This window comes from Ceratotherium simum, chromosome 21, assembly GCF_057802395.1.
Source record: "Ceratotherium simum simum isolate JZ-2026a chromosome 21, ASM5780239v1, whole genome shotgun sequence".
Classification (NCBI taxonomy): Eukaryota; Metazoa; Chordata; class Mammalia; order Perissodactyla; family Rhinocerotidae; genus Ceratotherium; species Ceratotherium simum.
The window spans coordinates 31,421,852-31,434,562 of record NC_141920.1 but is presented as its reverse complement, the minus strand read 5'-3'; the positions used below and the strand labels follow the sequence as shown (position 1 = coordinate 31,434,562).

At 44.2% G+C, this 12,711-nt stretch overlaps 1 protein-coding gene across 2 annotated transcripts in view; it reads right to left on the bottom strand.

Annotated features, from left to right (window-relative positions):
• The window catches only part of ATRN (attractin), a 161,045-nt gene extending 150,223 nt beyond the window's left edge, over nt 1–10,822 (bottom strand). For both annotated transcript variants that reach the window (XM_004433802.3, XM_087445542.1), the window contains exon 1: nt 10,385–10,822. In XM_004433802.3, coding sequence (XP_004433859.1) covers nt 10,385–10,758 — 374 coding nt within the window. In that variant the 5' untranslated portion in view covers nt 10,759–10,822. The remainder of the gene's footprint in view (nt 1–10,384) is intronic.
• Between the last annotated feature and the right edge of the window lie 1,889 nt (nt 10,823–12,711).

Here is a 12,711-nt window from a genome sequence, read left to right as displayed (position 1 = left end):
AAAATTAAATGCCATTTTTTGTCTATACATCATGCTTTCTCTTATATAAGTAATTTAAAATACATTAAACAACATGTATCACATGTTAAACAGGGAAAAGGTCAAATTTTTCTTTTTATATTGTGAATATCATAACAAATTGTATTTAAAATGTAAGTTATAATCTTTATTAAGAAATTACTTTTTACTCTACTTAAAATCATCTTTCAAAAATAGGATACTTTTTTAAAAGTTATTTTTTTAAATACCTGAGAGAGTCCATAGGATTATACATTTTTGTGAAAGGATTTGTGAATCAAAAAATATAGAAAACACTAATCAAGAGAGGTGACGTCTGTGTCTCTTAATAGCACCTGACACAATCCTAGCCCTTAATGCTTATAGGCTTATTAATAAATTGGAAAATTCTTAATTAGAATGCAAAAAAGAGCAAGAGGAATTAACTGGAAAATTCATTCAACCTAATAACTGTACACTGTTAAAGTCAAATTCTAAAAAGATAAATAGGCAATTCAGCCATGACTAAAACTAACTTCTATATGTGAAAAAGAACTCTAGATGAGTAAACATGTAAATAAATAGCTAGAACTGAAGTTCACTCAAAATGTAACTTGAAAAAACAGAAAACTTAAAGAATTAAAAATTGGAAACAATAAAATAAAACCAGGGTCTCAAGTGCCAAAAAAAAAAAAGGCAGTTAAAGTGATATGACATCAATAAAATGAGGAAAAAGAAAAAAGCGAGACAAATACAAGAAAGCCACCCTAAGGAGAAAAATTTGAAAGTATAAGGAAGAAAGGAAAAATGGAAGAAAGTAACGAAATGAAGGATTAGATTAGTATATATTATATGGGAGTCACTTTTGCCACAATGCATTTGGGAAATCACAGAAGATGGTAAAGAGTATAAGTGGGAAACAAGTTTCATAATAAGTGCCTGATAAATTTCCAGATAGAATTATTTCAAAAAGTACGACTACAGTTTCATTTCAGTTTTAGAAATAAGATTGTGTTAAAGAGAAAAACCAGTATGATTTTTGTTTAACCACAGTACCAGGTACCTACTTCTCTATAATTCTCAAGGTAAAAATAACCTACAAATTTATTAAATCAGTTAATCATATTTAGTAAAATCTGTTTTGATCATCAACATACTCTGCTTTTCTCCTATATATTTATCTATCCTCTATACTGGAGTAAATAAGAAGCATTTGCCTATCTTGGGAACCCTTCACAGAGGTAAAGTTTAAATGTCACATATGGGCTTTCAAACATATCGTAACTTATGCAATTATATTAAGACATTCATGCTCAATTTTTCTTTTTACTCAATAAACATATGTTTTACCTTTTCAAATAAGTAAACACTATCTTCCAGGAATCAGCCAAAAACTTTAAATGTCTATTATGTAAGTATTTTACATCAAGTTAAGTTTTCAGCCAATATAATATAATATAATTTCACACAATATAAACAGGTATCTTGTTGCTTCCTCTCATAATCCTATTTCCCCCATCACAAAATCAGGGGATTAATAAGTACCATTCAATGACTTAGCTCTACTAGACTGAAACAACAGAGGACAGCCACTGCTGCAGTAATCTCAAACAGCCAGCATAATGCATTCCATATAGTGGGTCCCTCATAACTCCTCACAATGACTGAGTGAATTCCCAATTAACTGGGGGACTGGCATCTCATTACTTAATACAATATCTTCCAGACTATTTCCAATTTTCTTCATCAACACTTACTGGGTATTCACCAAATGGCAGGTTCTAAGAATACGCAAGGAGGGCCTGCCCGGTGGCGTAGTGGTTAAGTGCGCACGCTCTGCTGCTGGTGGCCCGGGTTCAGATCCCAGGCGCGCACCGACGCACCGCTTGTCAGGCCATGCTGTGGCGGCGTCCCATATAAAGTGGAGGAAGATGGGCACAGATGTTAGCCCAGGGCCAGTTTTTCTCAGCGAAAAAAAAAGGAGGATTGGCATGGATGTTAGCTCAGGGCTGATGTTCCTCACAAAAAAAAAAAAAAAAAGAATACACAAGGATGTCATTATTCTCATCTGCCCAGACTCTGGTAACATTACATGTGTTATCATTTCTCCTCTCCTTGTTCCCCCTTTCTCAGTCTCTGCCATCTAATGGAGCTGGATCTCAACCCCCAGCTCCAGAACAGGTACTCAACTCAAGTCTGATGAGTCAGAACCTTCCCATGATCCTAGCCACAGTGACTGCTTCAGTAAAGGACAAGGGACCAGTGAGACTCTCACCTCTCCTTATATGCTACAAGCTCCTAAGGAAGAGTCACTCTTTCCCAGTGGAGGATGCTAAGCCAGTTTGACCTAGCTTCTGGACACACCACATTAAGAGGGTCTGCCTGAGAGTGAGGCCAGTAAAGAGCAGAGCAAAGCTAAGAGATGGAGGGAAAGAGACCAATTAGTCCCCTGGATCCAGCCATGCATGAAGCCAACAATATCCCCTTGACTTTTCCGTCACATGAACCAATAAGTCTCTCCCATCTTTTTCTCTTAAGCTCGTCTGAGTTGGGTGTCTGGCACTAAAAGAACTTTGATAGAAACCATATCCAATACAATTTACGAATAGAGTGACAATTAATGAGTCCTCAAATGTGAAACTGGCTAAATAGAGCTGAGGTACAGGGTAGTGAAAACAGCCTCATCCCCAGCTGGAAGTTGACAATCCCAGGTATGCAGTATCAAAGAAACAAGTTAAAATATTGCCTGTGGTAACTCAGAGTTCAGATCACGCACCCATCAAGATTGGAACATTGGGAGACTTGGTAGTAAAATGTCAAGAATTTAGACCATGTTATCAATTCCAAGAGGATAAGGCCCAAACTCCTCAGTGTGGAATATAAAGACTTTCTTGAGCTGGCCCTATGTCCCTCTGTATGTTAGAAATTGTTCTATATTGTATGAGACAGGAAATCCAACCCTAACTGGCTTAAGAAAAAGATAGACTGCAGTACCTCACAAAATCAAAAAGTACAGCTTCAGGCAAGGCTTGATCTAGAGATTCAGAAAGTCATCCAGTCTCCAGCTCCATTACTCTGCCATCCTCCCTCTTCTAGTAGTTGCTCTGACCTCACATGGGCTCCTATCACAACAGCAATGGTAGCTATAACAGTTCTAGGCCTCACATCCTCACCACATAAACAGAAGATGACAAAGCATTTCCTTCATAAACACCCACAGAGGAGAGAGGTCTCCAGCAAAAGCCCTGCGATTCACTCTGACTGAGTCAGTGTAGGTCACATGCCTACCTCAAAACAATCACTACAGCCGGAGACTAGAATGCCCTGATGGCTTAGCCTAAGTCAAGCACGTACCCTGAAGCTGGAGGTTGTTAGGAAGGGAAGAGGGAGGGCCATTATCACCTTTCAGTATCACACCCTTCCAATGCACCCCTCACAAATTATACTCTAACAACACTCCTCAGGTTTAGTTATCTAAGTGCTGTGGGTTAAACTGTGTCACCCAAAAAGATACACTGAAGTCCTAACCCCCAGAACCTGTGAATGTGACCTTATTCTAAAACAGGGTCTTTACAAATGTACTCAAGTTAAGATGAGATCATACTCATACATCCAGTATGACTTTCATCTTGATAAGGAGAAACGAGACACACAGGGAGAGTATCATATGAGATTGAAGTGATAAAGGAAGAGACTGAAGTGATGCATCTACAAGACAAAGAATGCCAAGGATTGCTGGCAATTCCAGAAGCTAAGAGAAAGGCATGGAACAGATTCTCCCTTAGAGCCTTCAGAGAGAGCATGGCCCTACCAACACCTTGATTTCAGACTTCTAACCTCCGAACTATGAGAGATTAAATTTCTGTTGTTTTAAGCCCCCCAGCTTCTGGTATTTTGTTACAACCAACCTAGGAAGCTAATACACTCAGTAAGTATGATAGTCCACGATTCTTTGCCTTTGCACAAGCTCTTTGCTCCTTCTGGAATGCCCTTCTCCCCCTGATGGTCTATTCACACTAAGCCTCTCAGATCTGCCCAAATGTTCTCTTCTCTGTGATGCCTTCCACCAGAGCCCCCAAACGAGTTAGTCTCTCCACCACATATTAGTCCAGCACCACATATTGCCTATATTTTTATTATTAAATTCTAAGTGCCTGTGCACATAGCTGTCTTCCCTTCAGAATTATGAGCTCTTGGGGCCGGCCCCGTGGCTTAGCAGTTAAGTGCGCGCGCTCCGCTGCTGGCGGCCCAGGTTTGCATCCCCGGCGCGCACCGACACACCGCTTCTCCAGCCATGCTGAGGCCGTGTCCCACATACAGCGATTAGAAGGATGTGCAAGTATGACATACAACTACCTACTGGGGCTTTGGGGGGAAAAAAATAAATAAATAAAATCTTTTTAAAAAAAAAAAAAAGAATTATGAGCTCTCCAATGGGACAGCAAGGCCTGATTCTTACCCACCTTCATATCCTCAAGGCAGTGCACAGTAGCTAACACATAATAATCATTCAGAAGCTATCTATGAATCGAACACGTTGATGACATCTCAAAAGAGGATAACAGGTATGATTTCAGAGAATTGGCTATTATAGATTATAGAGAACTCAAGATGGATCTTGGGGTAGAATCTACATAAGGAGAGAAGAAAGAATGTGGGGGCAGGGAGGAGGAAGAGTGCCGAATTTAGCAAATATGCAGAAAAACTACAAAGTAGAAGGATTTGGTTAGGGAAAACGTAATGTGTGTAAGGCAGTAGGAGCCTTCTGGTGAGAGTCATTTTATAGGTAATAAGAGGAGTGAAAAAAAAAAAGATTTCTGAGCAACTCATGTTTTCAGGGAAATTATATGACAAAGTGTAGACTGGACCCTGGAGGTTCAAGAGACCAGTCGGGTGCAACAGAGGCAGGTCAGCAATGAGGTGAAGGGCCAGGTGCACTAGGATGGCAGCAGGAAGAATGATAAAGAACAAATTTCTAACACTTTAGAGAAGAGAGAATAAACAGAAAGAGCAGAGGATTACTCCTAAATTTTGACCTTTGGTTATTTAAAGTAGGATTTGCTACTGAAATAAGGAAGTACAAAGGAAAAGACTATTTCTTTCAATGAGGATAAGAAATTTGGTCTTAAACATGGCTCGTTATGAGGTAGCAGTAAAACATCCCAATAAAGATGCCCAGCAAACAGGAAAAGATAAAACAATGAAGTTCAGGAGAAATATGAGGACAAAAGACAGGGGGCCAGCCTGCTGGCTTGGCAGTTAAGTTTGAGCACTCCACTTCGGCGGCCTGGGGTTCCCCAGTTCAGATCCCGGGCGCAGACCTACCCACCGCTCATCAAGCCACGCTGAGGTGGCGTCCCACATGGAGCAACTACAAGGAAGTACAACTATGACATACAACTATCTACCGGTGCTTTGGGGAGAAAAAAAGGAAAAACGGGGGAAGATTGGCAACAGATGTTAGCTCAGGGCCAAGCTTCCTCAAAAAAAAAAAAAAAGATATGGCAGTCACATAGGTAAAGATGACTTTTTTAAGTCATAAAAAAATACACTGCAGAATTTCATTCCTTCATTCCACAAATATTTATTGAGCACTATGTCCCAGGCACTGTCCTAGGCTCTAGGAATAAAAGAGTGAGCAAAACTGATAAAATCCCTGCCCTCACAGAACTTATATTCTACTAGGGAAAAGAGGCCTCAATCTGACTCACAAACATAAATTTAGGGCTTCAGGCTAATACTGCTTAATAGTATAAGCAAAAAAATTCTTTTCACCTTTTTCTTTTTTCAAATTTTATTTTGCAGAATTTTCATTTTACTAGCCAGAAAGGTATTTATGTCCTCGGACTAGCACCAGACAGATTCAAGTGAATTAAGTTTCTTTTTATGCTAGCTTTCCTGTTTTTACAAATCTATTTTCCCTCCCTTGTTTCTCAAAGTGTTTGTTGGAATTAGGTCAGCACTTCCAAAGAACGTTCATAAAGGGCAACTGGACCCAGAAAAAATGAGAGGCCAAATGGTACAATGGAAAGCATGGGTTTGGGAATTAGACAAGGCCTGAGTTCAAGTCCCAGTCCAGTTTTTCACAAGTTGTGTGACCTTGAGAAAGTTATTCAATATCTCCAAGCTTCAGTTTACCCATAAGTGAAATGGGAATAACTTCATTCTAAGATTAAAAGGGGTAATTCCTAAAAGGCACTTGACACAACACCTGGAAAAAAAAGGAGAAATGCTAGAAGAATGGTGGCAGCCGCTGCTGCAACTACTACTACTATTACCGCATGTGCTGGGCACAAAACAGATGCTCAGTTAATGCTTACTTCTTTTCTTTTTCTTCTATACAAGGTAAGTCTTAACATCATAAGTATCTATAAGGCTCCAATTCACTATGTTATTCTATTCTTTCCTCCCAAAGTTTTGTATAGCAAAAACTTAAAAGAATTAAATGCATATTAATTTCATAAATGGGCTTAATATCTTTATTCTCTAACTTGATGGGATGCATTTATCGTCCAAAGAAAAATTTCGATGGTGATGTCACAAATAGGAAAAAAATGATCACTGAATTATGAAGTCATATAAAAATGAATGAAAGTAGCACTGTTTTAGAAATCATTCACCAAAGAGTCCACAGTTATTTTTATTAAACCGACACCAATAACCTTATCCTCTATAATTAATCATTTCTACAGTATCTTTCATTTGGAAAAAAATCAAGTGATTTTCTAACTACAACCACACAATAATCCAAATTTTATACAACATCCTCACAGTTGTCCTGAAGATGAAAGGGCACAATGTATATGAAAATGCTTGACCAGGTCCCTGGCATACAGCATGCACTCACTGATAACTTCAGTGAAATCTAATCCTCTTATTACCCTATGTTCCTTTCAATTAATGAAAAAGATTTTATAACAGCAATTATAACACAGGATTTATGGAACTAAAAAGCTTTAAAAACACACCAACTTGATGCCATTCCAAACCATAAAGGTATTCACTTTAATGTCTCTTAGTTTAATAAAAAAGAGGTTTGTAAGTTAAATCAAGGTACACACCACTATAATCAAAACCAACATTTCACTCTTCCCCTAAAAAATCTTTCAACTAAAAATTTAATGAAGTTTCTTTAAAAGGCAGGGGACATAGGTTCCTCTTATTTTCATTTTTTAAAATGCAAATTCCAGAAGCCCACAAAATGTAATGGAATTATGAGGACCAAAGTCTTAACTGTTGTCCCAGGGCACTGACACCAGCTCGAACCAGCTCAAAGGGAGCATCCACAATAACCAGGGGAGCCCCTTCACTCATGCGTGACACGATCTGAGACAACTAGTGTCAGGACCGCCTGTTCGCCATAACAAATGGCTCTTCTCCAATCCTCTGGACTGTCCATGTGGACACTCAGATCTGCTCTCTCTCCCTGGCAATCTCCCTCATAAGTAGATGACCACAACGCTTACACTTGTCCTGTCAGGTGGATACCCTCAGAGCACCCCAATCTCAGTGTGTGCAAAAATAAACTTCTCCCAGATCTGCTCCTCCTGTGTCCCTGTGTCTGTTAATGGTATCACCATCCTCTCAATAACCCAAGACAGGATGCAGTTTTCTTTCCCTCACCATCCCTCTCTCTCTTCCCAAGAGCAAACCAGTTTCAAAGACCTATCTCTTATCTCTACAATACCATCTAGCCCCTATCCCTGCCTCCATTCCTACAGTCTATCTCAAGTTCTCATTACTGCTGTCCTGACTCATGCCAACAGTTCCAACCTAGTTGCCCATCATCTCTCATGCTTAAAGTGAGTTCACCTACTCTGAACATTAGATAGATTTATCTTGCTACATATGTTCCTCCCCACATGGTGGGCCCCTACTGCCTACCACAGCATCCCAGATCTTCACATCTTGAAGAACTCTCCTCTGACCCAACCATCCATTCACTTGATCTTGGAAGCTCCTCAAATTCAAAATGCTCTGGCCTCTCCTTCAAGGCCATTCCTGCTTTGGCTCCAATCTAAAAGCCTGTAATGTTGTGAAAACGAAATGAACTATGCCATTCCACTGCTCATGGGCTAAAGGTCAAAATTCTAACCCAACCAACAGGGCTCCACATGGCCTGGCCCCTGCCTATCTCTCCAGTCTTGCCATGCTCCCCTTTGCTCTCTCTGCTCGAGCCACGAGGACTTCTATCCAGCTTGCCATGATCCCTCTCATCCCCAAAACTCTGTACATGCTGGCCCCTCAGCACCCACTCCTCATGTAGGTAGTGCCATCTCACCCCACAGATCTCAACTCAAAAGTCACTTATTCAGTCACCAACCTTACCATTCCAAACTAAGTCAAGTTCTCTGTCCTCTGCTCTTTACCTCCACAGCCTTAAGCAAAACCATAATAAAGTGGTTATTGGATTTCTTATTCCCAAGCTAAAATGAAAGCTCCATAAGAGCAGGACTTTGTCTATCTTGTTTACCACTGTATCTCACAACCTAACCCAGAGTAGCCCTTAAGAAGACGTGTAGATTGGGCCGGCCCCGTGGCTTAGCAGTTAAGTGTACGTGCTCCGCTACTGGCAGCCCGGGTTCGGATCCTGGGCGTGCACCGACACACCGCTTCTCCGGCCATGCTGAGGCCACGTCCCACATACAGCAACTAGAAGGATGTGCAACTCTGACATACAACTATCTACTGGGGCTTTGGGGAAAAAAGAGGAGGAGGATTGGCAATAGATGTTAGCTCAGAGCCGGTCTTCCTCAGCAAAAAGAGGAGGATTAGCATGGATGTTAGCTCAGGGCTGATCTTCCTCACAAAAAAACAAAAAAGATGTGTAGATTAATGTAGTTCATAAATCAGAACACCCTAAGTAAGTTACAAGACCAGCCCCACTACATCCTGGTTGTGAAATCACTTGGCTTCTCCATAACAATAAAGAGCTCATCTCTTCAAGGTTCTCTGAGTTCCCCTGAAGACGTGACATTACATGACTCTACAATTCCACCATTCCAAACTTCTCTCTCACAACTCTCTTCTACATACCCTGGCACCAGCAATACCTTACTTTCTGGTCTCCACAATTTTGTTTGCATCCTTCCTCCCATCTGGAATTTTTTCCCCAGCTCCACATTTCCAAATCCTACTTAGCCCAAATGCTCAAACCCAATGTTACCTCCTTCACAAAGTTTTCCTTGCATCCTCCCAGCTAGTCACAACCTCTCTACCCCTGAATTCCCACAGGTTCTCCATTGCCTCCTTCAGGTCTCAGATCAAATGTCACTTCAAAGGAGACACTTCTCCTAAAGTTATCCATGGGTTATAATTCTCTATCAGACCATCCTGTCTTATTTTCTTGACAGCATTTACCATTATCTTGTTTGTTTCCTTCACTTGTTTATTTACTTAACTGCCTGTCTCCCCCACTAGAATGTAAGATCCACGAGAGCAGAGACCCTGTCGGTCTTGTGCTCCATATTTCCCCCACTCCTCCTCATCTGACATCAAAAAAGTTCAGCAAATATCTGCCAAAGGCTTGAATGACTCTGTAGCCCTTATAATAAGGATTATTTAAGTACATATCTTTCTCTTGCTATACTCCAAACTCCTTGTGTACTTGGCCAAAGTCTGCCTAATCTATTTGTTTGTGTGTATTACCGGAAAGCCTTGCACAACTGAAGCAAATAATAAATAACTACTAATTACCTTATGATCTCTCCAAGAGGTACTGCTCTGAACCAGGCCAACTCAGAACTCCATATTCTCCAGAAACCAGGACAAACGGGAACCTTCTATGCCCTCTCCACAACAGACCTTGTTCCAATCTGCTGCCTCCAGTGAGCTTCAAAGGACTAGTTTCCTCACTTTCCTTCAGCCAACAACCACTGGTTCTTCTATCTCTAATATCTCACAGTCCTACCCTTTCCATTCTATCTCATCCAACAAATCACTTGCAGGGCCCTGTTTCTTCAGACCACCCCACATCTCCAATCAGGAGAACTCATCAGGCCCTAGGGAACAACAGGATGTTAAAACGAAGTGTTTAAGACTGGCTCTCTCACCTTTTCTTTTATACCTCGTTTATCCGAAAAAGGCCCAGTTTCAGAGACTAGCTTTGATACTCTTTGGGACCCTAACCTTTCTTCCCATGTAGTCTGCTGCACCCAAATCCCTTTGGGGTGCCCCCACCCTTGCCTCGCACCTTTTTCATCTTCCAGTACAGGAAGACCCCTAGCCCCAGACGATGATCTCCCAGGAAGCAAACGGTCCTCAAACACCGTGGGGCGGCCCTCCCCACTTTATGTCTGGCACCCGCCCCCGACCTGGAGCCGTCTCGGGCGCCCCTTAGCCTCAGCCTCACCCTGGGCTCGACCCTCCGACACCAACCCCCACTCACCTGAAGCGGCCCCCGCAGTGCTGGCATTGCTCGCCCACCCAGCCGGCGGGGCAGATGCACTGCCCGGTGCCAGGGTTGCAGCGGCCCCCGTTGACACAGGGCCGGTCACATTCCTTGGCCTCGGCTGCGGCTGAACCCGACACCGCAGCCGCTGCCGCCGCGGCCTCGGCCGCCCAGGGCAGCAACAGCAGCGGCGGGAGCAGCAGCAGCAGCAGCCGCCGCCGCGGGAGGCGCAGCCCGGCCCCCTGCCCCGGCCTCCCAGCCCGGGTCGCGTCCCAGTCCCGGCGCCGCCCGCCGTTCCTGCTCGCAGGCGCTGTCGTCGCCGCCGTCCTCCCCCTCAGCCTCGCCTCAGTCGCCGCCGCCGCCGCCACCATCTTCCCGGGGCTGAGACGGCGGCCCGCGAACACATACACACACACCGCACGGCCGGCTCCGCTTCGCCTGGCCGTGCGGGGCGGGGCTGTGCGGACGGTGGCTCGGGCGGTCAATCCTGAGGGCTGGGCCCGCGTTGCGCGGAAGGTAGGGCCGACGCGTGCGTGGGCGGAGCGCGGTGCGCAGGCGCCGTGCTCCGGCACGCGCGGCTTGGAGGCGGCTCGCTAACCTTGAGTCTGGGGCTTGCTGAATCCTTCGGGCTTCGATCTCGAAGCGGCCCAGCGCTCTAGTTTTCGCCCTTCTCCAGACACGGCTGTGACGGGTTAGCAGCCCTGAAGCGCCCTCTTCCTGGGGGCTGCCTGGGAGCCGGCCGTTCTGCTAGCCAAGCGGGCCGTGTCGAGCGCTGCCCTCGCGGAGACCCCGGCGCCCGTCAGCGCTCTACCCCATCTCTTGCTGCCGAGCAGAAGGGGCCCAGGGAGCTGCGTCCTGGTGTGATGCTAGGTGCTACGGCACCGTAGAAGGAGTGCTGCGTTCGAGCCTTTGCTTTCTTCTCCGGAACATAGGGATAATGACCTAACTCGTGTGTTAAGAACCTAGCGCATAGGCTATGCTTGATAAATGCCTAATAGACTGAATGAAGACACAGCCCAGCCTCCCTTGATTCAGGCTGATCCAGTAGCAGACCAGACCCCCATCACCACCTTTAATTATGTGGAGGAAGTTTGGGGTTACCTTACTCTCCGCTATTTGCCCTCCTGTCATATCTGAAAAGAGGGCAGCATAAAATTAGGAATTGGAGCACCTTCAGCCCACACACCTCTGCCCGTAGAGCCCTTCCTGTCAGGTACCTAGTTTGTTAATTTGGTGACTCCGAATGAAACATACCTCGTAGCAGTATAACCTTATGTGATCCTCAACCCTGGAATCTGGAATGGACCTGTGACTCGATTTAACCGATAAAAGGATGTGGTGGAAGTGACCATGTGCCAGTTCCATGTCTGAGCTTAAGAACACTTGGCAACCTTGATTTTGAGCTCTTGATAATTCTGAGCGGCTGCCCCTCTTCCTCCTTGCTGTAGAGAGACCATACGCAGAGACCATATGAAAGAGAAAGGCCCATAGACTACATGGAGGAAAAGGAGGGACCCAGGTATCACCAAGAAGTGAGACCCCAGACACATGAACCTGGTGGACCCATCCCAGCTGAGGGACGTCATTGAGGGAGGAAACCATCTAGGTTGTTGCAGCCATCTGGGCTGTTCCTCATTACCTAGAACAGAGACAAGTCTTTCCTACGTTGCCTTATCCAAAATCTTAAGAAATGCTTAACTAGCTGCTGTTTTAAGCCTCTAAGTTTTATAGAGGTTTATTACTCAGCACTAGATAACCAGTACATTGTCTGACATAGGCCTTGTGCTGTGAGGAATATTCCTAATGGCAGCCAGCTCAGAGACTGGGCAACTTGCAGTCCCTGGGAGACGAAGAAAGCCCCTCATGTACCTGTGGAGCCTCTCAGCTTTACCTCAGAGCACAGAATTCTAAGATTCTGGGATGTACTCCCTCGCACATACCCAGGTCCTGACCTTCCTCACTCTGCATCCCCTTCAAGCCTGGTGAAGCTGAACTGCACAACAGCCTCATCCCCAGATCTCCACATACACATCCCTCCTATACCTCTATGAAACCTATTGTTTGACCTAGCACTGGCATTCTGGTTTGCAGGTTATGTTTTTGCTGCAGTGTCCTACATGGGACTATGTAGGATAAAGTAGGGAAATGAAAGACATGGTACTACCCTCTGGCAAGACCTCAGTCAGATGGGGGAGGCTGTTGGCAGAGCTCCTGGTGGCCTCCATAGACAAGCCCCACAAATACAGGAAGTGGCTTTTATATCAGCTCAAGGAACAAGACCCAGCCTTGGGAAGAGATCACCAATTTAAAGGCAGAGGACTTGG